General features: G+C 47.7%; 1 protein-coding gene across 5 annotated transcripts in view; it reads left to right on the plus strand.

Moving 5' to 3' along the window:
- Positions 1-25809, plus strand: part of robo2 (roundabout, axon guidance receptor, homolog 2 (Drosophila)) — a 790970-nt gene that overhangs the window by 760651 nt on the left and 4510 nt on the right. For 3 of the 5 annotated variants that reach the window (XM_070893258.1, XM_070893257.1, XM_070893259.1), the window contains one exon: positions 5702-5878. In XM_070893258.1, the coding sequence (XP_070749359.1) occupies positions 5702-5878 (177 nt within the window). Of the gene's footprint in view, positions 1-5698; positions 5879-23595; positions 23821-25809 lie in introns of all 5 variants that reach the window. The other 2 variants (XM_070893255.1, XM_070893256.1) reach the window with 2 other exon arrangements.

Here is a 25809-nt window from a genome sequence, read left to right on the forward strand (position 1 = left end):
TGCCCGGTGGGATTGGAAAATGAACGTGATGCCTTTTTTTGCTGATGGCAGCACTGTGCCCTGCTTATTCCTGCTCATGGAATCATAGAATGTTACCCCAGAAGGAGGCCGTTCAGCCCATCGTGCCTGTGCCAGCTCTTTGAAAGAGCTCTCCAATTAGTCCCACTCCCCCGACTCTTTCCCCATAATCATGCACATTATTTCCCTTCCAGTATTTATCCGATTCCCTTTTGAAAGTTACTATTGAATCTGCTCCCACCGCCCTCTCAGGCAGCGTGTTCCCAATCACAACAACTTTCTGAATTGTCAATTCAGTCCACCCACTGGGACAATCTGATTGGTTAAAATCACAATTGACAATCTTTTTTGCCATCATCTCACCTGCCCCACAAAAAACAAGCATCTATTGCCCACGGGGTCATTCCCACATTGCTCACCATTCCTGCTCCTTGATCCCCTGCCCCTCTCCTCCCATCCCCTCTCCTCCCATCCCCTCTCCTCCCATCCCCTCTCCTCCCATCGCCTCCCATCCCATCCCCTCCCATCCCATCCCCTCCCATCCCCTCCCATCCCATCCCCTCCCATCCCATCCCCTCTCCTCCCATGCCCTCTCCTCCCATCCCCTCTCCTCCCATCCCCTCTCCTCCCATCCCCTCTCCTCCCATCCCCTCTCCTTCCATCCCCTCTCCTTCCATTCCCTCTCCTCCCATTCCCTCTCCTTCCATTCCCTCTCCTTCCATTCCCTCTCCTCCTATCCCCTCTCCTCCTATCCCCTCTCCTCCTATCCCCTCTCCTTCCATCCCCTCTCCTCCCATTCCCTCTCCTCCCATTCCCTCTCCTTCCATTCCCTCTCCTTCCATTCCCTCTCCTCCTATCCACTCTCCTCCTATCCCCTCTCCTCCTATCCCCTCTCCTTCCATCCCCTCTCCTCCCATTCCCTCTCCTCCCATTCCCTCTCCTTCCATCCCCTCTCCTTCCATCCCCTCTCTTTCCATCCCCTCTCCTCCCATTCCCTCTCCTCCTATCCCCTCTCCTCCCATCTCCTCTCCTCCCATCCCCTCCCCTCCCATCCCCACCCCCTCTCCTCCCCTGCCCTTCCCACTTCTGCCCTTCCCTCCCATTCCCTTCCCTTTCCTCCCTTCCCCTTGCCTCTCCTGCCCTCCTTTCCCCCTCACCTGCATTCCCTTCCTACCCTCTCTTGCCCTCGCTGCACTCCACTCCCCTCCCTACCAGTAACTCATCTAGTCTGTTGAACTGCTGGAAGAGATGACTAGGTTGGGTTCTTCGCTCTACAAAAGAGAAGACTGAGGGGTGACCAGATATCTTTAAGATTATGAAAGGGGTTCGATAGAGTAGACATAGAGAAGATGTTTCCACTTGTGGGGGAGACCATAACTAGGGGCCATCAATATAAGACAGTCACTGATAAATCCAATAGGGAATTCAGGAGAAACTTCTTTACCCAGAGAACGGTGAGAATGTGGAACTCGCTCCCACAGGGAGGGGTTGAGGTGAATAGTATTGATGTATTTAAGGGGAAGCTGGATAAACACATGAGGGAGAAAGGAATAGAAGGATATGGTGATGGGGTGAGATGAAGAGGGGTGGGAGGAGGCTGGTGTGGAACATAAACACCGGCATGGAGCGGTGGGGCCCAATGGCCTGTTTCTGTGCTGTAAATACTTTGTAATTCTTTGTCACAACCAATCGCGATCCTATCCTCAGCCGACCTACATATTTTCCAGCACAGATCACTGGATAGCGAGCAGGAGCCGGAACCCTGCATCATTTTCCCCGTTGCTGAAAAAGAAAGACTTGCATTTCCATAGAGCTTTTCACGATCACCGGATGTCCCAAAGCGCTTCACAGCCAGTGAAATACATTATGAAGTGTAGTCACTGTTGTAATGTGGGAAGCACAGAAGCCAATGTGGACACAGCAAGCTCCCACAAAATGCAATGTGATAATGACTAGATCATCTGTTTTCTTGATGTTGACGGAGGGATAAATATTGGTCCCAGGACACCGGAGAGAACTCCACTGCTCTTCTTCGAAATAGTGCCATGGGATCTTTTATCTGAGAGGGCAGATGGGGTCTCGGTTTAATGTCTCATCCGAAAGACGGCACCTCCGACAGTGCAGCCCTCCCTCAGTACTACCCCTCCGACAGTGCAGTGCTCCCTCAGTACTGCCCCTCCGACAGTATAGCACTCCCTCAATACTGCCCCTCCGACAGTGCAGCGCTCCCTCAGTGATACCCCTCCGACAGTGCAGTGCTCCCTCAGTACTGCCCCTCCGACAGTGCAGCATTCCCTCAGTACTGCCCCTCCGACAGTGCAGTGCTCCCTTAGTACTGCCCCTTCGACAGTGCAGCACTCCCTCAGTACTGCCCCTCCGACAGTGCAGCACTCCTTCAGTACTGCCCCTCCGACAGTGCAGCACTCCCTCAGCACTGCACTGGGAGCATCAGCCTAGATTTCTGGAGTCCAATTGTAGCTCTCTGGGATAGGCTAGCAGCATAATTACGATACAACTGGGACCTCGCGGGTTTGTACTAGTACCAAACCAGGCAGTGGCCTTAACCAGGGTGGTGCACTGAGCAACAATATCATTAGCATGGAAATCACAAGACAATCACAGATGATAAAGGCCATTCGGCCCATCTGGATTCATTCATCCAAAGATTCCCGCCATTGTACCATCCCAATTATTCCTTAAATGATTGCAGGGGCTTGGGCCCAAGACTCGGTGGCAGTCATTCACCAGACCAGGCTGAGGGGAGACCTGATTAAAGTGTATAAAATTATGAGGGGCCTGGATAGAGTGGATAGGAAAAGCCTATTTCCTTTAGCAGAGGGGTCAACAACCTCTTTTGATTTTGAGTAATTGGTAGAAGGTTTAGAGGAGAGATGAGGAAATCATTTTTCACCCAGAGGGTGGTGGGGGGTCTGGAACTCACTGTCTGAAAGGGTGGTAGAGGCAGAAACCCTCATCATATTTAAGAAGTACTTGGATGTGCATTTGAAGAGCTGTAGCTTACAGCACTACGGACCTAGAGCTGGAAGGCGGGATTAGGCTGGATAGCTCTTTGTCGGCCGACGTGGACACGACGGGCTGAATTACTTCCTCTTGTGCTGTAATTTCTCTATGATTCTATGACCACGAGAGACTCCCTGAATCACACCTTATACTGAAAATATGTGGACAGAGTCTGGCCATAGGGGGAGGAATAGTTCGACTTGATTATTTCAACAGATCGAGAAGAAGGCCATTTAATGGGATCCATTCAGGAAAGCAAAACATCAGAAATAAGCACGGCATATGGAAGGAAAGTTCCGGTCATCCTTTTTTTGAAGAGACAACGCCATTGGATTAATTCAACCGAGGGGCAACAAACCCATCACTTATCCCATTGGAATCGGCAGGAATTTCAGCTCAGCGGGATGTAATTGGAATGGAGGATCAGAGAATTGAGTACCACCTAAGTCGTCAACGTACCAGTGATGGGATCATTACCATGTACCTCGGGGAACATTCCATTTCCTGCCTGGTGGCTTCTGTGGAGATCTGCTCAAAGGCCCATCTCTGCTTGGACATGTGTTTGGTAACTCTCTCACTATCTCTAATATTTACTAATGACCCTGGGCGTGGGGCTGTCCCGATTCCTCTGCTTGCCTCTTCACGTTCGGGCTGGTCCTATCTCCGGGAGTGAGCTGCTCTGCTTTCTCTCTCCCTCCCTCTCTCTCTTCGCCCTCTTTCTTTCTAATGGCAACTCCAAGTGTATATGTGAGACCTGTTGCCAGTGGGAGTCTTCGACAGACATTTCGCCTGACCTTTCCCTCACTGATACCTCTTGTCTTAGCAGATGAGACTCGTTCCGAGAATATTGCCGCGTTACGTACTGATTTACAATGCGTTGAGCGTATTAATGTCTGCGTATATATTTATCGAACTGTCCTCTCATCAAAACTGAAAATATTTATGATCAAAAAGCAGGAAATCTGTGTAAAGTTCTCATTGACATCAGCTGTATTTGAGGACCATTTGGTTGGATGTAGTAGCGTCAAGCAGGATTGACTCCACCTGTCCGGATTTATACACGGGTCAGTCTGCTTTTAAGGCGTAGGATTTGGATGTTTCTAGAAGGCAGTCTGGACGTCAAAGGTCTGCTTTTAGAATGTAAGAACCATTGGTTTTTGAGTCTCGCGATGTGGAGATATTCGTTGCTACGGTTTCCTCAATGAATGTCCTCCGACTAAAACAAACCTGACTTCGTGCGCTGGGCCCATTCACCCCCCCCCCCCCCCCCCCGCCCCCCGCCTTATGCCCATTTCATGCCCTTTGTCCCATTGTGGACGTAACAAATGGGTGACAAACCGCGATATACTGGGGAGAAACTTGGACGCGCTGAGAGATTTAGGAGGTCTGTGCTTTCAATCACTCTGTGTATGTGCGTAGTATGGAACCCAGTTCATCAGTCATTCATAGGAGATGTAGCACATGGGGGGGAGAGGCAGTGAGTTCCATTCGGCCCATCGTGCCTGTGCTGGCTCTCTGAAAGAGCTATTCAATAAATTCCCGCTCCCCCTGCCCTATCCTCCCCGCACCCCCCTCCCCCCCACAGCACCACAAATTTTCCCCCATCATGTATTTATCCAATTGCCTTTTGAAAGTCACTATTGAATCTGCTTCCACCACCCTTTCAGGCAGCGCGTTCCCGATCATCATAACTCGCTGCGAAAACTTTTTTTTCTTCATGTTCTTTTGCCAATTGCCTTACAACTGTGTACTCTGGTTGCTCTCGACCAGTGGAAACCGTTTCTCTTAATTACTTTATCAAAAATCCTCATGGACGCCTCTAGCAAATCTCCCCTTAACCTTCTCTGCTCTGCGGAGAACAAGCCCAGTTTCTCCATTCTCTCCACGTAACTGAAGTCCCTCATCTGGCACAGACACGCTGGGTCGAATGGCCTCCTTCTGTGCGATAAATTTCAATGATTCAATCACTGGTACCATTCCAGTAAATCTCCACCGCACCCTCTCCAAGGCCTTGACATCCTTCCTAAAGTAATTGCACTGGAAAGGGTAGAGAGGAGATTTACAAGAATGTTGCCTGGACTGGAGAATTTTGGCTATGAGGAAAGATTGGAGATGCTGGGTCTGTTTTCTTTGGAACAGAGGAGGTTGAGGGGAGACCTGATTGAGGTGTATAAAATTATGAGGGGCCTGGATAGAGTGGATAGGAAGAACGTGTTTCCCTTGGCAGAGGGGTCAACAACCAGGAGGCACAGATTTAAAGTAATTGGGAGGAGGTTTAGAGGAGATATGAGGGGAGATTTCTTCACCCAGAGGGTAGTCTGGAACTCAGTGCCTGAAAGGGTGGTAGAGGCAGAAACTCTCACCACATTTAAAAAATACTTGGATGTGCACTTAAAGTGCCGTAACCTACAGGGCTACGGACCAAGAGCTGGAAAGTGGGATTAGGCTGAATAGCTCTTGGTCGGCCGACGTGGACACAATGGGCCGAAATGGCCTCCTTCCGTGCTGTAAATTTCTATGATTCTATGATTAAAGTGCGGTGCCCAGAATTGGCCACAATACTCACACTGAGAACCAACCAGTGTTTTATGACGGTTTAGCTCAATGAAGAATCGAGTCATCCAACTGTTCTTCTTCCCTCCGGGATTTCTTGTGTCAGCAGGTAAAGGATATTCCTCTTCCCAGCGACTCCGGCCCAGCAGTCCCTTCTCCGGCGGCGGTAGCGGGAGTGCGGCCCACAACCAGTGCCAGCGGTCCAGACCTCCCAAAAAACACAAGCCAGCAGGGGGCAGGCTGGAGCAGCCCTCAGCGCCAAACCGCAGGGAGGGAGCGGCAGACGGTAAGTGCTGGGTCCAACCGCGAGCTACCGGGAATGAAGGGCCAAGGCACTGGAACTCTCTCCGCCCAGTCCACCTATTATCAACAGCAGTAACTTGCATTTATATAGCGCCTTTAAAGTTGGAGAAACCAACCAAGGCGCCTCACAGCAGCGATATTAGACAAAATTTGAGACCGATCCACATAAGGAGCTATTAGGGCAGGTGACCAAAAGCTTAGTCAAAGAGATTGGTTTTAAGGAGCATCTTAAAGGAGGGAGAGAGAGAGGTGTAGAAAGGCGGAGAGGTTTAGGGAGGGAGTTCTAGAGCTTAGGGCCCAGGCAGCTGAAGGCATGGCCGCCAATGGTGGAGCGATAAAAATCGGGGATGCTCAAGAGGCCAGAGTTGGAGCAACGCAGAGATCAGTTACATTTCCGGTGTGGGGGAGGTTGCTCAAAGTTGTCAGTGGGATTTCAGTAAAGTGGGCGAGTGAAATGTTCTTACCTCGAACAGTACAATACAAAAGTTGTAGAGTCTGTCCTTTCAAACTTGGGCTGTGTATGCGGAAAAAGCATTCAGACGTGTAACGTCTGAGTGAAGTACTGGTGGGTACAGATCTGTCACTGTATAAAACTGAGGTACAGTACTGGTGGGTACAGGTCTGTCACTGTGTAACACTGGGGTACAGTACTGGTGGGTACAGGTCTGTCACTGTATAAAACTGAGGTACAGTACTGGTGGGTACAGATCTGTCACTGTATAACACTGGGGTACAGTACTGGTGGGTACAGGTCTGTCACTGTGTAACACTGGGGTACAGTACTGGTGGGTACAGGTCTGTCACTGTATAAAACTGAGGTACAGTACTGGTGGGTACAGGTCTGTCACTGTGTAACACTGGGGTACAGTACTGGTGGGTACAGGTCTGTCACTGTATAAAACTGGGGTACAGTACTGGTGGGTACAGGTCTGTCACTGTATAACACTGGGGTACAGTACTGGTGGGTACAGGTCTGTCACTGTATAACACTGGGGTACAGTACTGGTGGGTACAGGTCTGTCACTGTATAACACTGGGGTACAGTGCTGGTGGGTACATGTCTGTCACTGTATAACACAGGTACAGTACTGGTGGGTACAGGTCTGTCACTGTATAACACTGGGGTACAGTGCTGGTGGGTACATGTCTGTCACTGTATAACACTGGGGTACAGTACTGGTGGATACAGGTCTGTCACTGTATAACACTGGGGTACAGTACTGGTGGGTACAGGTCTGTCACTGTATAACACTGGGGTACAGTACTGGTGGATACAGGTCTGTCATTGTATAACACTTTCCTGCCCAAAGTACTTGAATGTGTTGTCGCCTGCCAAATCCGTGATCCTCTTTCCCTGAATTCAATGTTTAAATCCCTTCAATCTGGTTTTCGCCCCTGCCACAGTACCGAAATGACATCCTTTGTGACTGTGACAAAGGTAAACTATCCCTCCTCCTCCTTCTCGACCTGTCTGCAGCCTTTGACACAGTTGACCACTCCATCCTGCTCCAACGCCTCTCCACCATCGTCCAGCTGGGTGGGACTGCACTCGCCTGGTTCCATTCTTATCTATTTAATCGTAGCCAGAAAATCACCTGCAGTGGCTTCTCTTCCCGCCCCCACATCGTTACCTCTGGTGTCCCCTCCTATTTCTCATCTATATGCTGCCCCTTGGTGACATCATCCAAAAACACAGCGTCAGTTTCCACATGTACGCTGACGACACCCAGCTCTATCTCTCGTCGGGATAAATGGTTCATTCTCAATTTGGCAATCAGTAACTAGTGGGGTGCCGCAGGGATCAGTGCTGGGACCCCAACTATTTACAATCTATATTAACAACTTGAAAGAAGGGACTGAGTGTAACGTTGCCAAGTTTGCTGACGATACAAAGATGGGAGGAAAAGCAATGTGTGAGGAGGACACAAAAAATCTGCAAAAGAACATAGACAGGCTAAGTGAGTGGGCAAAAATTTGGCAGATGGAGTATAATGTTGGAAAGTGTGAGGTCATGCACTTTGGCAGAAAAAAATCAAAGAGCAAATTATTATTTAAATGGAGAAAGATTGCAAAGTGTCGCAGTACAGCGGGACCTGGGGGGCACTTGTGCATGAAACACAAAAGGATAGTATGCAGGAACAGCAAGGGATCAGGAAGGCCAATGGAATCTTGGCCTTTATTGCAAAGGGGATGGAGTATAAAAGCAGGGAAGTCTTGCTACAGCTATATAAGGTATTGGTGAGACCACACCTGGAATACTGCGTGCAGTTTTGGTTTCCGTATTTACGAAAGGATATACTTGCTTTGGAGGCAGTTCAGAGAAGGTTCACTAGGTTGATTCTGGGGATGAGGGGGTTGACTTATGAGGAAGTGTTGAGTAGGTTGGGTCTCTACTCGTTGGAATTCAGAAGAATGAGAGGTGATCTTATCGAAACGCATAAGATTATGAGGCGGCTTGACAAGGTGGATGCAGAGAGGATGTTTCCACTGATGGGGGAGACTAGAACTAGAGGGCATGATCTTAGAATAAGGGGCCGCCCATCTAAAACAGAGATGCGGAGAAATTTCTTCTCTCAGAGGGTTGTAAATCACTGAGAGCTGTGGAAGCTGGGACATTGAATAAATTTGACAGAAATAGACAATTTCTTAAACGATAAGGGGTTATGGGGAGCGGGCAGGGAAGTGGACCTGAGTCCATGATCGGATCAGCCATGATCTTATTGAATGGCGGAGCAGGCTCGAGGGGCCGTATGGCCGACTAGTGTTCCTATTTCTTATGTTTTTATGTTCTTATGTTCCTTCACATCTCTCGACCCCAGAATGGTCTCGAAATTGTCAGATTGCTCATCTGACATCCAGTACTGGATGAGCAGAAATTTTCTCCAATTAAATAAAGGGAAGATCGAAGCCATTGTCTTGGTTCCCTGCCACAAACTGCGTTCCCTAACCACTGACTCCATCCCTCTCCCCAGCATCAATGTGAGGGTGAACCAGACTGTTCGCAAACTAGGTGTCATATTTGACCCTGAAATGAGTTTCCGGCCACATGTCCGCGGCATAACTAAAACTGCCTATTTCCAGCTCCGTAACATCGCCCGTCTCAGCCCCCTTGCCTCAGCTCATCCGCTGCTGAAACCCTCATCCATGCCTTTGTTACCTCTAGACTTGACTACTCCAACGCACTCCTGGCTGGCCTCCCACATTCTACCCTACGTAAACTTGAGGTGATCCAAAACTCGGCTGCCTGTGTCCTAACTCGCACCAAGTCCTGCTCACCCATCACCCCCTGTGCTTTCTGACCTACATTGGCTACCAGTTAAACAGTGCCTCGATTTCAATATTCTCATCCTTGTTTACAAATTACTCCGTGGCCTCGCCCCTCCCTATCTCTGTAATCTTTTTCAGCCTCAAAACCCCCCCCGAGATGTCTGCGCTCCTCAAATTCTGCCCTCTTGACCATCCCGCGTTATAATTGCTCAACCATCGGTGGCCGTGCCTTCAGCTGCCTGAGCCCCAAGCTCTGGAACTCCCTCCCTAAACCTCTCTGATTGTCTACCTCTCTTTCCTCCTTTAAGACGCTCCTTAAAACCTACCTCTTTGACCAAGCTTTTAGTCATCTGCCTTAATTTCTTCTTCTGTGGCTCAGTGTCAAATTTATCTGCTCTATCTGTAACACTGCTGTGAAGCGCCGTGGGACGTTTTACTACGTTAAAGGCGCTATATAAATACAAGTTGTTGTTGGGGTACAGTACTGCTGGGCATGTCCTTTCTGATCTGAGTCACAGCAAGACGCAGCAGTGTATTTATCACACTGAGGCATCAAGGCATCACATTTTGTGCAGTGCAGTCTCTGGACCACCTCCCCTTTTAAATATAGATGCAGCGTTAATTTAGGGACAAGAGTCGCCCCTTGGCTTTGACAGCAAGTGATGTTGTGACCGTGTTGCCGTACAGAACGAGATGCAAACAGCAGCCAAGGGAGTGAGGAGCTATAACTGAGCGAAACTGTGGAAACAGACCATGCTGAACATGGCCAGCTGTAAACTCGGGAGTGTTTGTCTAAACGTCTGCCCAGGTCTTGCTGGAGATCTGCCTTGCATTCCCTTCACCTACAAGCTGGCACCAGCTGTCCGACGCAATTTCATGTCTGTCGATATTTAAGTGGAGTGACTTAAGGTGACTCCCACAGCGCGCATGGTGACTCTCACCATCTTGTGGCCAGCATGTCTTCCGCAGTTTGAGCTGTGGGATGTCAGTGCTGAGGGATGGATGAGTTTGTGTTGACAGGGTGCCTGATCACATTCTCAGCACCATCTCATAGAGCTCATAAAGTGCTTCATGAAACATTTCAGGCACCGGGGTGACAGTTCCACATACTCGTGCCGGGGCCTCTCACCTTCCACCCTCCGTAAACCTTAGCTCAACCAAACCTCTGCTGCCCCATGTCCTAATGCACACCAAGTCCCGCTCACCCCTCACACCCTGAGCTTGCTGACCAACATTGACTGCCGGTTAAGCAACGTCTCATAAGAACATAAGAATTAGGAACAGGAGTCGGCCATTTGGGCCCCCGAGCCTGCTCTGCCATTCAGTGAGATCACGACTGATCTTCTATCAACTCCACTTTCCTGCACTATCCCCATCTCCCTTGATTCCCTTAATATCTCGATTTTATAATTCTCATCCTTGTTTTCAATTGCCTCCATGGCCTCGCCCCTTTCTGCAATCTCTGTAATCTCTTCCAGCCCTAGAACTCTCCGAGATCTCTGCGCTCCTCTAATCCTGGCCTCTTGAGCATCCCTGATTATAATCGCTCCACCATTGGCGGCCGTGCCTTCTGTTGCCTGGGTCCCAAGCTTTGGAACTCCCTCCCTAAACCTCACCGCCTCTCTACCTCTCTCTCCTCCTTAAAGACGCTCCTTAAAACATACCCCTTTGACCAAATTTTCTAACATCACCTTATGTGGCTCGGTGAGAAATTTTATTTGATAATAGCGCCTGCGAAATGCCTTGGGATGTTTTACTACGTTAGAGGGGCTATATAAATGCAAATTGTTGTTATTCACAGCATCAAACACTCCGTGCTCAGATACAACAGGGCAAAATACTGCGAATGCTGGAAATCTGAAAAATAAAAATAAAATGCTGCAAATACACAACAGCTTATGCAGACAGCATCTGGGCGAGAGAAACATTTAACCTTTCACCCCACCAGCCAACAGATCATCACCGCCATTTGCACCACCTCCAGCGTGATCCCACCACCAATCACCTCGTCCCCTCCCCTCCCCTCCCCTCTCAGCGTTCCGAAGAGACCGCTTCCTCCGTGACACCCTGGTCCATTCCGCAGTCACCCCCAGCACCCCCTCCCCTTCCCATGGCACCTTCCCGTGCAAGCGCAGGAGATGCAACACCTGCCCTTTTACCCCCTCCCTTCCCACTGTCCAGGGCCCCAAACACTCCTTCCAGGTGAAACAGTGATTTACTTGTACTTCTTTCAATTTAGTACACTGTATTCGCTGCTCAAGAAGTGGTCTCCTCTACATTGGGGAGAGCAAACGCAGATTGGGTGACCGCTTTGCAAAACACCTTTGTTAATTCGCATGTGTGACTCTGAGCTTCCGGTCGCCTGTCACTTTAATTCCCCGCTCCACTCCCACTCTGACCTCTCCATCCTCGATCTCCTACACTGTTCCAATGAAGCTCAATGTAAGCTTGAAGAACAGCACCTCATCTGAAGATTCAGCACCTTACAGCCTTCTGGACTCAACATCGAGTTCAACAACTGGATCATAAAAACTGCTCCCATTTTTTAAGACAGCAGGTGCTGGTAATGGTTCTCCTGTTGCAATTTACACCTCCGCTACCCCAACCTTTGTTCCTTTACTTGTCCCATTACCATCTCCTTTTGCCTCACACCTTCATCCCCTCTGTCATTTAATCTCGCCTGCCTTCCAGCCTGCCATTGCCCTTCTGTTTTTCTCTTTCCTTCCCTCCCCCCACCCTTTCCCAGTCTCTGTATTTGCTTATAACCTCTTACATCTCTTAACAATTTCCAGTTCTGACAAAGGGTCATCCGCCTGAAACGTTAACTCTGTTTCCCATGCCACTGACGCTGCCTGACCTGCTGTGTGTTTCCAGCATTTTCTCTTTATACTTCCTCTAAACTGTCCCATTAAACACTCCCAGGGCAGGTACAGCACGGATGAAATACAGAGTAAATCTCCCTCTCCACTGTCCCATTAAACACTCCCAGGGCAGGTACAGCACGGATTAGATACAGAGTAAATCTCCCTCTCCACTGTCCCATCAAACACTCCCAGGGCAGGTACAGCACGGGTTAGATACAGAGTAAATCTCCCTCTCCACTATCCCATCAAACACTCCTAGGGCAGGTACAGCACGGATTAAATACAGAGTAAATCTCCCTCTCCACTGTCCCATCAAACACTCCCAGGGCAGGTACAGCACGAGTTAGATACAGAGTAAAGCTCCCTCTACACTGTCCCATCAAACACTCCCAGGGCAGGTACAGCATGGGTTAGATACAGAGTAAAGCTCCCTCTACACTGTCCCATCAAACACTCCCAGGGCAAGTACAGCATGGGTTAGATACAGAGTAAAGCTCCCTCTATACACTGCCCCATCAAACATTCCCAGCATATGGCTGTCGGAGGTGCCGTCTTTCAGATGAGACATTAAACCGAGGCCCCGTCTGCTCTCTCGGGTGAAGTAAATGTTCCCACGGGCACTATTTCGAAGAGAGCGGAGGAGTTATCCCTGGTGTCCTGGGGCCAATATTTTTCCCTCAACCAACATCACTAAAACAAATGATCTGCTCATTGTCACATTGCTGTTTGTGGGAAATTGGCTGCTGCGTTTCCCACATTACAACAACAAGTACTTCATTGGCTGTGAAGTGCTTTGGGATGTCCTGAGGTTGTGAAGTGCACTGTAGAAATGAAATGTCTTTCTTCTTTTAGAGCAGACCCCTCACACGGTGGACTGAGTGGGGCATCTCCATGGGGATATGGGGGTTCTAGGCAGCCTGCTGGGGGGAACGTGCCAGATTTTCTGGCAGCATGGCGGAGGCAAGTGATAGAGATGTGCTTGTAGTGGCTTGGGCATCTGCCGTCCCCATGTTAAATGAGGTGGCCACCTTGTGGACCTGCAAACTCCACTGCTGTCGAAACTGCATCGAAGTCTCAGCCTAGAATAAGTGAGTGTGGCTTGAAACCACCACCACCTTATTCAGAGCACTATCGATTGAGCCAAAGAAAAAAAGAAAGACTTGCATTTATATCGTGCCTTTCATGACCACCGGACGTCCCAAAACGCTTACGGTCAATTGTTTTAATGTTGTAATGTAGGAAACATGGCAGCCATGGGTTCCATTTGAGGAACGTACATCAAGAGTTGTGTATACCATGCAGTCATGTACAATGATTATTTGTTATGATTAACTTCTTCAATAAGGAGGGAGAAGTGTTGTAGAGCCATCTAGTGGACTAGTGGTGTAATAACAATAAAGCCATATGCTCCACACAGTTGTACCTGGGAGAGTCATAGAAACATAGAAAATAGTTGCAGGAGTCGGCCATTCGGCCCTTCGAGCCTGCACCACCATTCAATAAGATCAGGCTGATCATTCCCTCAATACCCCTTTCCTGCGTTCTCTCCATACCCATGAATCCCTTCAGCCGTAAGGGCCATATCTAACTCCCTCTTGAATATATCCAATGAACTGGTGTCAACAATTCTCTGCAGCAGGGAATTCCACAGCTTAACAACTCTCTGAGTGAAGAAGTTTCTCCTCATCTCAATCCTAAATGGCCTACCCCTTATCCTAAGACTATGTCCCCTGGTTCTGGACTTCCCCAACATCGGGAACATTCTTCCCACATCGAACCTGTCCCGTCCCGTCAGAATCTTGTCTGTTTCTATGAGATCCCCTCTCATCCTTCTAAACTCCAATGTATAAAGGCCCAGTTGATCAAGTCTCTCCTCAGATGTCAGTCCGGCCATCCCAGGAATCAATCTGGTGAACCTTCGCTGCACTCCCTCAATAGCAAGAAAATTCTTCCTCAGATTAGGAGACCAAAATTGAACACAATATTCCAGGCGAGGCCTCACCAAGGCCCTGACCAACTGCAGTAAGACCTTCCTGATCCTGTACTTAAATCCCCTAGCTATGAAGGCCAACATGCCATTTGCCTTCTTTACCGCCTGCTGTACCTGTATGCCAACTTTCAATGACCGATGAACCATGACACCCAGGTCTCGTTGCACCTCCCCTTTTCCTAATCTGCCACCATTCAGATAATATTCTGTCTTCGCATTTTTGCCCCCAAAGTGGATAACCTCACATTTATCCACATTATACTGCATCTGCCATGCATTTGCCCACTCACCTAACCTGTCTAAGTCATCCTGAAGCCTCTTAGCGTCCTCCTCACAGCTCACACCGCCACCCAGTTTAGTGTCATCTGCAAACTTTGAGATATTACACTCAATTCCTTCATCCAAATTATTGATGTATATTGTAAAGAGCTGGGGTCCCAGCACTGATCCCTGCGGCACTCCACTAGTCACTGCCTGCCATTCTGAAAAGGACCCGTTTATCTCGACTATCTGCTTCCTGTCTACCAACCAGTTCTCTATCCACGTCAGTGCATTACCCCCAATACCATGCGCTTTGATTTTGCACACCAATCTCTTGTGTGGAACCTTGTCAAAAGCCTTTTGAAAGTCCAAATACACCATATCCACTGGTTCTCCCTTGTCCACTCGACTAGTTACATCCTCAAAAAATTCCAGAAGATTTGTCAAGCCTGATTTCCCTTTCATAAATCCAGGCTGACTTGGACCGATCCTGTCACTGCTTTCCAAATGCGCTGCTATTTCATCCTTAATAATTGATTCCAACATTTTCCCCACCACTGATGTCAGGCTAACCGGTCTATAATTACCCGTTTTCTCTCTCCCTCCCTTTTTAAAAAGTGGTGTTACATTAGCTACCCTCCAGTCCATAGGAACTGATCACAACTGGATAGACTGTTGGAAAATGATCACCAATAGAAACATAGAAACATAGAAACATAGAAAATAGGTGCAGGAGTAGGCCATTCGGCCCTTCTAGCCTGCACCGCCATTCAATTAGTTCATGGCTGAACATGCAACTTCAGTACCCCATTCCTGCTTTCTCGCCATACCCCTTGATTCCCCTAGTAGTAAGGACTTCATCTAACTCCTTTTTGAATATATTTAGTGAATTGGCCTCAACAACTTTCTGTGGTAGAGAATTCCACAGGTTCACCACTTTCTGGGTGAAGAAGTTTCTCCTCATCTCGGTCCTAAATGGCTTACCCCTTATCCTTAGACTGTGTGCCCTGGTTCTGGACTTCCCCAACATTGGGAACATTCTTCCTGCATCTAACCTGTCTAAACCCATCAGAATTTTAAACGTTTCTATGAGGTCCCCTCTCATTCTTCTCAACTCCAGTGAATACAAGCCCAGTTGATCCAGTCTTTCTTGATAGGTCAGTCCCGCCATCCCAGGAATCAGTCTGGTGAACCTTCGCTGCACTCCCTCAATAGCAAGAATGTTCTTCCTCAGGTTAGGTGACCAAAACTGTACACAATACTCCAGGTGTGGCCTCACCAATGCTCTGTACAACTGTAGCAACACCTCCCTGCCCCTGTACTCAAATCCCCTCGCTATGAAGGCCAACATGCCATTTGCTTTCTTAACCGCCTGCTGTACCTGCATGCCAACCTTCAATGACTGATGTACCAAGACACCCAGGTCTCTTTGCACCTCCCCTTTTTCTAATCTGTCATCATTCAGATAATAGTCTGTCTCTCTGTTTTTACCACCAAAGTGGATAACCTCACATTTATCCACATTATACTTCATCTGCCATGCATTTGCCCACTCACCTAACCTATCCAAGTCGCTCTCCAGCCTCATAGCATCCTTCTCGCAGCTCACACTGCCACCCAAATTAGTGTCACCCGCAAATTTGGAGATACTACATTTAATCCCCTCGTCTAAATCATTAATGTACAGTGTAAACAGCTGGGCCCCAGCACAGAACCTTGTGGTACCCCACTAGTCACTGCCTGCCATTCTGAAAAGTCCCCATTTACTCCTACTCTTTGCTTCCTGTCTGACAACCAGTTCTCAATCCATGTCAGCACACTACACCCAATCCCATGTGCTTTAACTTTGCACATTAATCTCTTGTGTGGGACCTTGTCGAAAGCCTTCTGAAAGTCCAAATACACAACATCAACTGGTTCTCCCTTGTCCACTCTACTGGAAACATCCTCAAAAAATTCCAGAAGATTTGTCAAGCATGATTTCCCTTTCACAAATCCATGCTGACTTGGACCTATCATGTCACCTCTTTCCAAATGCACTGCTCTAACATCCTTAATAATTGATTCCATCATTTTACCCACTACCGATGTCAGGCTGACTGGTCTATAATTCCCTGTTTTCTCTCTCCCTCCTTTTTTAAAAAGTGGGGTTACAATTGGCTACGCTCCACTCGATAGGAACTGATCCAGAGTCAATGGAATGTTGGAAAATGACTGTCAGTGTATCCGCTATTTCCAAGGCCACCTCCTTAAGTACTCTGGGATGCAGTTCATCAGGCCCTGGGGATTTATTGGCCTTCAATCCCACAATTTCCCCAACACAATTTCCAGACTAATAAGGATTTCCCTCAGTTCCTCCTCCTTACTAGACCCTCTGACCCCTTTTATATCCGGAAGGTTGTTTGTGTCCTCCTTAGTGAATACCGAACCAAAGTACTTGTTCAATTGGTCCGCCATTTCTCTGTTCCCCGTTATGACTTCCCCTGATTCTGACTGCAGGGGACCTACGTTTGTCTTTACTAACCTTTTTCTCTTTACATATCTATAGAAACTTTTGCAATCCGTCTTAATGTTCCCTGCAAGCTTCTTCTCGCACTCCATTTTCCCTGCCCTAATCAAACCCTTTGTCCTCCTCTGCTGAGTTCTAAATTTCTCCCAGTCCCTGGGTTCGCTGCTATTTCTGGCCAATTTGTATGCCACTTTCTTGGCTTTAATACCATCCCTGATTTCCCTTGATAGCCACGGTTGAGCCACCTTCCCTTTTTAATTTTTACGCCAGACAGGAATGTACAATTGTTGTAGTTCATCCATGCGGTCTCTAAATGTCTGCCATTGCCCATCCACAGTCAACCACTTAAGTATCATTCGCCAATCTATCCTAGCCAATTCACGCCTCATACTTTCAAAGTTATCCTTCTTTAAGTTCTGGACTATGGTCTCTGAATTAACTGTTTCATTCTCCATCCTAATGCAGAATTCCACCATATTATGGTCACTCTTCCCCAAGGGGCCTCGCACAACGAGATTGTTAATTAATCCTCTCTCATTACACAACACCCAGTCTAAGATGGCCTCCCCCCTAGTTGGTTCCTCGACATATTGGTCTAGAAAACCATCCCTTATGCACTCCAGGAAATCCTCCTCCACCGTATTGCTTCCAGTTTGGTTAGCCCAATCTATGTGCATATTAAAGTCACCCATTATAACTGCTGCACCTTTATTGCATGCACCCCTAATTTCCTGTTTGATGCCCTCCCCAACATCACTACTACTGTTTGGAGGTCTGTACACAACTCCCACTTACGTTTTTTGCCCTTTGGTGTTCTGCAGCTCTACCCATATAGATTCCACATCATCCAAGCTAATGTCCTTCTTAACTATTGCATTAATCTCCTCCTTAACCAGCAATGCTACCCCACCTCCTTTTCCTTTTATTCTATCCTTCCTGAATGTTGAATACCCCTGGATGTTGAGTTCCCAGCCCTGATCATCCTGGAGCCACGTCTCTGTTTAACATCTATTTGCACAGTTAATTCATCCACCTTATTACGGATACTCCTTGCATTAAGACACAAAGCCTTCAGGCTTGTTTTTTTAACACCCTTTGTCCTTTTAGAATTTTGCTGTACAGTGGCCCTTTTTGTTCTTTGCCTTGGGTTTCTCTGCCCTCCACTTTTCCTCATCTCCTTTCTGTCCTTTGCTTTTGTCTCCTTTTTGTTTCCCTCTGTCTCCCTGCATTGGTTCCCATCCCCCTGCCATATTAGTTTAACTCCTCCCCAACAGCACTAGCAAACACTCCCCCTAGGACATTGGTTCCGGTCCTGCCCAGGTGCAGACCGTCCGGTTTGTCCTGGTCCCACCTCCCCCAGAATCGGTTCCAATGCCCCCAGAATTTGAATCCCTCCCTGCTGCACCACTGCTCAAGCCACGTATTCATCTGCGCTATCCTGCGATTCCTACTCTGACTAGCACGTGGCACTGGTAGCAATCCCGAGATTACTACTTTTGAGGTCCTACTTTTTAATTTAGCTCCGAGCTCCTTAAATCCGTTTCGTAGGACCTCATCCCGTTTTTTACCTATGTCGCTGGTACCAATGTGCACCATGACAACTGGCTGTTCTCCCTCCCTTTTTAGAATGTCCTGCACCCGCTCCGAGACATCCTTGACCCTTGCACCAGGGAGGCAACATACCATCCTGGAGTCTCGGTTGCGGCCGCAGAAACGCCTATCTATTCCCCTTACAATTGAATCCCCTATCACTGTCGCTCTCCCACTCTTTTTCCTGCCCTCCTGTGCAACAGAGCCAGCCACGGTGCCATGAACTTGGCTGCTGCTGCCCTCCCCTAATACACCCACTATTTCTAGGGCCACTTCCTTAAGCATTCTGGGAGGCAGACTATCAAGCCCCGGGGATTTATCGGCCTTCAATCCCATCAATTCCACTAACACAATTTCCCGCCGAATAAGGATAACCTTCAGTTCGTCCTTCTCACGAGACCCTCGGTCCCCGAGTATTTTCGGAAGGTTATTCCTTCATGAAGACAGAATCAAAGTATTTGTTCAATTGGTCTGCCATTTCTTTCTTCCCCATTATAAATTGACCTGAATCTGACTGCAAGGGACCTACGTTTGTCTTCACTAATCTTTTTCTCTTCACATATCTACAGAAGCTTTTTCATTCAGTTTTTATGTTACTGGCAAGCTTCCTCTCATACTCTATTTCCCCCCTCTTAATTAAACCCTTTTTCCTCCTCTGCTGAATTCTAAATTTCTCCCAGTCCTCAGGTTTGCTGGTTTTCCTGGCCAATTTATATGCCTCTTCCTTGGATTTAACACTATCCTTAATTTCCCTTGTTAGCCACGGTTGAGCCACCTTCCCAGTTTTATTTTTACTCCAGACAGGGATGTACAATTGCTGAAGTTCATCCATGTGATCTTTAAATGTTTGCCATTGCCTATCCACCATCAACCCTTTAAGTATCATTTGCCTGTCTCCTCCTGCTAATTCACGCCTCAAACCATCGAAGTTACCTTTCCTTAAGTTCAGGACTCGAGTTTCTGAATTAACTGTGTCACTCTCCATCCTAATAAAGAATTCTACCATGTTATGGTCACTCTTCCCCAAGGGGTCTCGCACAAGATTGCTAATTAGTCCTCTCTCATTACACAACATCCAGTCTAAGATGGCCTCCCCCCTAGTTGGTTCCTCGCCATATTGGTCTAGAAAACCATCCCTTATGCACTCCAGGAAATCCTCCTCCACCGTATTGCTTCCAGTTTGGTTAGCCCAATCTATGTGCATATTAAAGTCACCCATTATAACTGCTGCACCTTTATTGCATGCACCCCTAATTTCCTGTTTGATGCCCTCCCCAACATCACTACTACTGTTTGGAGGTCTGTACACAACTCCCACTTACGTTTTTTGCCCTTTGGTGTTCTGCAGCTCTACCCATATAGATTCCACATCATCCAAGCTAATGTCCTTCTTAACTATTGCATTAATCTCCTCCTTAACCAGCAATGCTACCCCACCTCCTTTTCCTTTTATTCTATCCTTCCTGAATGTTGAATACCCCTGGATGTTGAGTTCCCAGCCCTGATCATCCTGGAGCCACGTCTCTGTTTAACATCTATTTGCACAGTTAATTCATCCACCTTATTACGGATACTCCTTGCATTAAGACACAAAGCCTTCAGGCTTGTTTTTTTAACACCCTTTGTCCTTTTAGAATTTTGCTGTACAATGGCCCTTTTTGTTCTTTGCCTTGGGTTTCTCTGCCCTCCACTTTTCCTCATCTCCTTTCTGTCCTTTGCTTTTGTCTCCTTTTTGTTTCCCTCTGTCTCCCTGCATTGGTTCCCATCCCCCTGCCATATTAGTTTAACTCCTCCCCAACAGCACTAGCAAACACTCCCCCTAGGACATTGGTTCCGGTCCTGCCCAGGTGCAGACCGTCCGGTTTGTCCTGGTCTCACCTCCCCCAGAACCGGTTCCAATGTCCCAAGAATTTGAATCCCTCCCTGCTGCACCACTCCTCAAGCCACGTATTCATCTGAGCTATCCTGTGATTCCTACTCTGACTAGCACATGGCACTGGTAGAAATCTTGAGATTACTACTTTTGTGGCCCTACTTTTTAATTTAGCTCCTAGCTCCCTAAATTCGTCTTGTAGGACCTCATCCCTTTTTGTACCTATATCGTTGGTACCTATATGCACCAAGACAACTGGCTGTTCACCCTCCATTTTCAGAATGCCCTGCACCCGCTCCGAGACATCCTTGACCCTTGCACTAGGGAGGCAACATACCATCCTGGAGTCTCGGTTTACAGCCGCAGAAACGCCTATCTATTCCCCTTACAATTGAATCCCCTATCACTATAGCTTTCCCACTCTTTTTCCTGCCCTCCTGTGCAGCAAAGCCACCCACGGCGCCATGAACTTGACTGCTGCTGCCCTGCCCTGGTGAGTCATCCCCCTCAACAGTACCCAAAGCGGTGTATCTGGTTTGCAGGGGGATGACCGCAGCGGACCCCTGCACTCCTTTCCTTCCACTGCTCTTCCTGTTGGTCATACATTCCCTATCTGCCTGAGTAACCATTTCCTGCAGTAAGACCATGTTGTACTATTGTGTGTAATGCTGTGTGTCAAGATATCACTCTCTCTTTCCTCCTTTAAGACGCTCCTTAAAACCTACCTCTTTGACCAAGCTTTTGGCCAGCTGCCCTAATTTCTCCTTATGTGGCTCAGTGTCAAATTTTGTTTGATAACGCTCCTGTGAAGCGCCCAATATAAAACAAGTACTTGTTATTGTGATGTAGGAAAAGAAGCAGCCAATTTGCGCACAGCAAGCTCCCACAAACAGCAATGTGATAATGACCGGATAATCTGTTTTCGTGATGTTGGTTGAGGATTAAATATTGGCTTGGACACCGGGGAGAACTCCCCTTCTCTTCTTCGAAATAGTGGCCGTGGGACCTTTTACATCCATCGAGAGGGCAGACGGGGTCTTGGGTTTCACGTTTCAGCTGAAAGACGGCCCCACCGACAGTGCAGCACTCCCTCAGCACTGCACTGGGAGCATCAGCCTCGGCTGATGTGTTCAAGTCTGTGGAGTGGGACTTGAACCTACAACCTTCTGACTCAGGCGAGGGTGCTACCTACTGAGACACGGCTGACATTTAAAAGTAGGTTTCTAACTTCAAGCTGTCGGCCAGGAAGCTCAGTCTCCAAATAACACGTCAGAAATTCCAACCACTCACTTAAATGTCCAAAAAAAAAAAATCACAGGAAGCGGATAGCCTAGGGCTTTGGGCTCACTCCACCTAATGCACAGAGATGGGAAATTATCCCTTCATTTCAAACACTATTCCAATGAAAATACAGCAGATTTTTCCAAACATTCCACATTATTTAAGTACATTTCCTCCTCAAAACTATTCCAAATTTACTCCAAGGGAGTGCTATTCTGAGGATGTTTTTTTTTTAACTCGTTCACGGGATACGGGCGTCACTGCCAAGGCCGGCATTTATTGCCCTTCCCTAATTGCCCTGTGAGAAGGTGGTGGTGAGCCTCCTTCTTGAACCGCTGCAGTCCGTGTGGTGAAGGTGCTCCCACAGTGCTGTTAGGGAGGGAGTTCCAGGATTTTGATCCAGCGACTGATGGGGGAAACTTGGAGATGATTGGGATTCCCAGATTCCCAGATATGTTGAGGCAGATTAAAATGTTTGAAAGGTGTGCTGCATTGCCATTTTGGGAGCGCTTAATACTTCATAGTGCAACAAGGGAGAGGGGGTGAAGGATTCCATTCCTTGTCACTGATTCGAGGAGCGATTGCACAAACTAGGGTTGTATTTCCTGGAATTTAGAAGGCGTGATCTGGTCGAAGTTTTCAAGATATTAACTGACAGGGTAGATAGAGAGAGACAGCAAGTGATCAGGAAGGCCAATGGAATCTTGGCCTTTATTGCAAAGGGGATGGAGTATTAAAGCAGGGAAGTCTTGCTACAGCTATATAAGATATTGGTGAGGCCACACCTGGAATACTGCGTGCAGTTTTGGTTTCCATATTTACGAAAGGATATACTTGCTTTGGAGGCAGTTCAGAGAAGGTTCACTAGGTTGATCCCGGAGATGAGGGGGTTGACTTATGAGGAAAGGTTGAGTAGGTTGGGCTTCCACTCATTGGAATTCAGAAGAATGAGAGGTGATCTTATCGAAACGTATCAGATTATGAGCGGGCTTGACAAGGTGGATGCAGAGAGGATGTTTCCACTGATGGGGGAGAGTAGAACTAGAGGGCATAATCTTAGAATAAGAGGCCGCCCATTTAAAACTGAGATGAGGAGGAATTTCTTCTCTGAGGGTTGTAAATCTGTGGAATTCACTGCCTCAGAGAGCTGTGGAAGCTGGGACATGGAATAAATTTAAGACAGAGATAGACAGTTACTTAACCGATAAGGGAATAAGGGGTTATGGGGAGCGGGCGGGGAAGTGGACCTGAGTCCATGATCAGATCAGCCATGATCTTATTGAATGGTAGAGCAGGCTCGAGGGGCCATATGGCCTACTCCTGCTCTGATTTCTTATGTTTTTATGTTCTTATGACAGAGCCTAAACATTAGAGCCAGGCCTTTCAGGAGTGAAGGTCGGAAACACTTTGGCATGCAAAGGGTAGTAGAAGTGTGGAACTCTCTTCCGCAAATGGAAGTTAATGCTAGGCCAATTGTTAATCTTTAAATCGGAGATTGACAGATTTCCATTTAGCAAAGTTATTAAGAGATATGGGGCAAAGGTGGGTATATGGAGTTAGGTCGCAGATCAGCAAAGATCTCATTGAATGGCGGAACAGGCTTGAGGGGCTGAATGGCCTCCTCCTGTTCCTATGGTTCCCTCAGCATGATGACTACAAAGAACTGAATACAGGTTGACCCTCCCTTATCCGGAACCACCCCTCGTCCGGAACCATTCCTGGCCACCGGGTGGCGCATGGCAAGTAAAATTTGAAGCCCTTCCTCGCTGCCGGCTCTGGCAATCGCTGGCCTGACCCCGCGATCCACCGCGCCCACCCCCTCCATGATCTCTCTGCCGCACTCCCAGCCCCAAGACAGCCAGCCCCGATATCCCCTTGCTCAGTCTGTACCATCCAATTTAACATGACCACCCCTCGTCCTGGAAAAATCCCATATCCAGAACAGGCCAGGTCCCGAGGGTTCAAGATAAGGGAGGTTCAACCTATATAAGAGAAAGAACAGAATGCCTCGGTATCTCGGTCTCACGTACTTACGTTTGACTTCTCTTCTATTTCCTTCGCAAAGACCTGCCTCCGCCACCCGACCCTCCACCGTGCCAGGGTTCAAAGCTCCATTCAGGTCAAGGACCGCGAGCAGCGGGCATGGGCGGTTCTCTAGAGAGACAGGAGCTGGCCTGCCTGGAAGAGAACAAGAATTCTATGGAATATCTGGCCAGGACATCGCTAGAACGTCACATGCAGCAAGAAGACTCACGAAACAAGCTCCAACACAAGCCAACACTCGGGTCAGGTATGAGTGGGCAGTATAGGATTTCCCGTCAATCTTAAGAACATAAGAAATAGGAATAGGAGTAGGCCATTCAGCCCTTCTAAGCTGCACCGCCATTCAATAATACCATGGTTGATCTTCGACCTCAACTCCACTGTGATCCCCATTCCTTGGTTCTCTTCGTATCCAAAAGTCTATCGATCTCTGTCTTGAACATACAGAATGACTGAGCCTCCACAGTTCTCTGGGGTCGAGAATTCCAAAGATTCACCACCCTCCCCAGCCAGGAGAAACATCCTCCCAGCATCCCTGCCCTATCGAGAAGGAGGAACTGAAGGATATCCTTATTAGTCAGGAAATGGTGTTAGGGAAATTGATGGGATTGAAGGCTGATAAATCCCCAGGGCCTGATAGTCTGCATCCCAGAGTACGTAAGGAAGTGGCCCTAGAAATAATGGTGGATGCATTGGTGGTCATTTTCCAACATCCTATAGACTCAGGATCAGTTCCTATGGATTGGAGGGTAGCTAATGTAAAACCACTTTTTAAAAAAGGAGGGCAAGAGAAAACAGGGAATTATAGCCCGACATCATAAGTGTAATAGCAGCACATTTGGAAAGCAGTGACAGGATCGGTCCAAGTCAGCATGGATTTATGAAAGGGAAATCATGCTTGACAAATCTTCCAGAATTTTTTGATGATGTAACTGATAGAGTGGACAAGGGAGAACCAATGAATGTGGTGTATTTGGACTTTCAAAAGGCTTTTGACAAGGTCCCACACAAGAGATTGGTGTGCAAAATTAAGGCACATGGTATTGGGGGTAATATATTGACGTGGATAGAGAACTGGTTGGCAGACCAGAAGCAAAGATTAGGAATAAACAGGTCCTTTTCAGAATGGCAGACAGTGACTAGTGGGATATTGCAAAGTTCAGTGCTGGGACCCCAGCTATTTACAATACACATCAATGATTTAGACAAAGGAATTGAATGTAATATCTCCAAGTTTGCAGATGACATTAAACTGGGTGGCAGTGTGAGCTGTGAGGAGGATACTAAGAGGCTGCAGAGCGACTTGGACAGGTCAGATGAGTGGGCAAATGCATGGCAGATGCAGTGTACTGTAGATAAATGTGAGGTTATCCACTTTGGTGGCGAAAACAGGAAGGCAGAATATTATCTGAATGGTGACAGATTAGGAAAAGGGAGATGCAACAACGAGACCTGGGTGTCATGGTACATCAGTCATTGAAAGTTGGCATGCAGGTACAGCAGGCAGTGAAGTAGGCAAATAGTATGTTTGCCTTCATAGCAAGAGGATTTGAGTTTCGGAGCAGGGAGGTCTTATTGCAGTTGTACAGGGCCTTGGTGAGGCCTCACTTGGAATATTGTGTACAGTTTTGATCTCCTAATCTGAGGAAGGACATTCTTGCTATTGAGGGAGTGCAGCGAAGGTTCACCAGACTGATTCCTGGGATGGCAGGACTGACATATGAGGAAAGACTGGATCGACTGGGCCTGTATTCACTGGAGTTTAGAAGAATGAGAGGGTATCTCCGAGAATCATATAAAATTCTGACGGGATTAGACAGGTTAGATGCAGGAAGAATGTTCCCGATGTAGGTGAAGTCTAGAACCAGGGGTCACAGTCTAAGGGTAAGGGGTAAGCCATTTAGGACCGAGATGAGGAGAAACTTCTTCACTCAGAGAATTGTGAACCTGTGGAATTCTCTACCACAGAAAGTTGTTGAGTCCAGTTCGTTAGCTGTATTCAAAAGTGAGTTAGATGTGGCCCTTACGGCTAAAGGGGATCAAGGGGTATGGAGAGAAAGCAGGAATGGGGTACTGAAGTTGCAAAAATGATCAGCCATGATCATATTGAATGGTGGTGCAGATTCGAAGGGCCGAATGGCCTACTCCTGCACCTATTTTCTATATGTTTCTATGTTTCTATCAACCCCTTTAATAATTTTAGATGTTTCAATGAGAACACCTCTCATCCTTTTAA

The sequence above is a fragment of the Pristiophorus japonicus genome, chromosome 11, assembly GCF_044704955.1.
Source record: "Pristiophorus japonicus isolate sPriJap1 chromosome 11, sPriJap1.hap1, whole genome shotgun sequence".
NCBI lineage: Eukaryota > Metazoa > Chordata > Chondrichthyes > Pristiophoridae > Pristiophorus > Pristiophorus japonicus.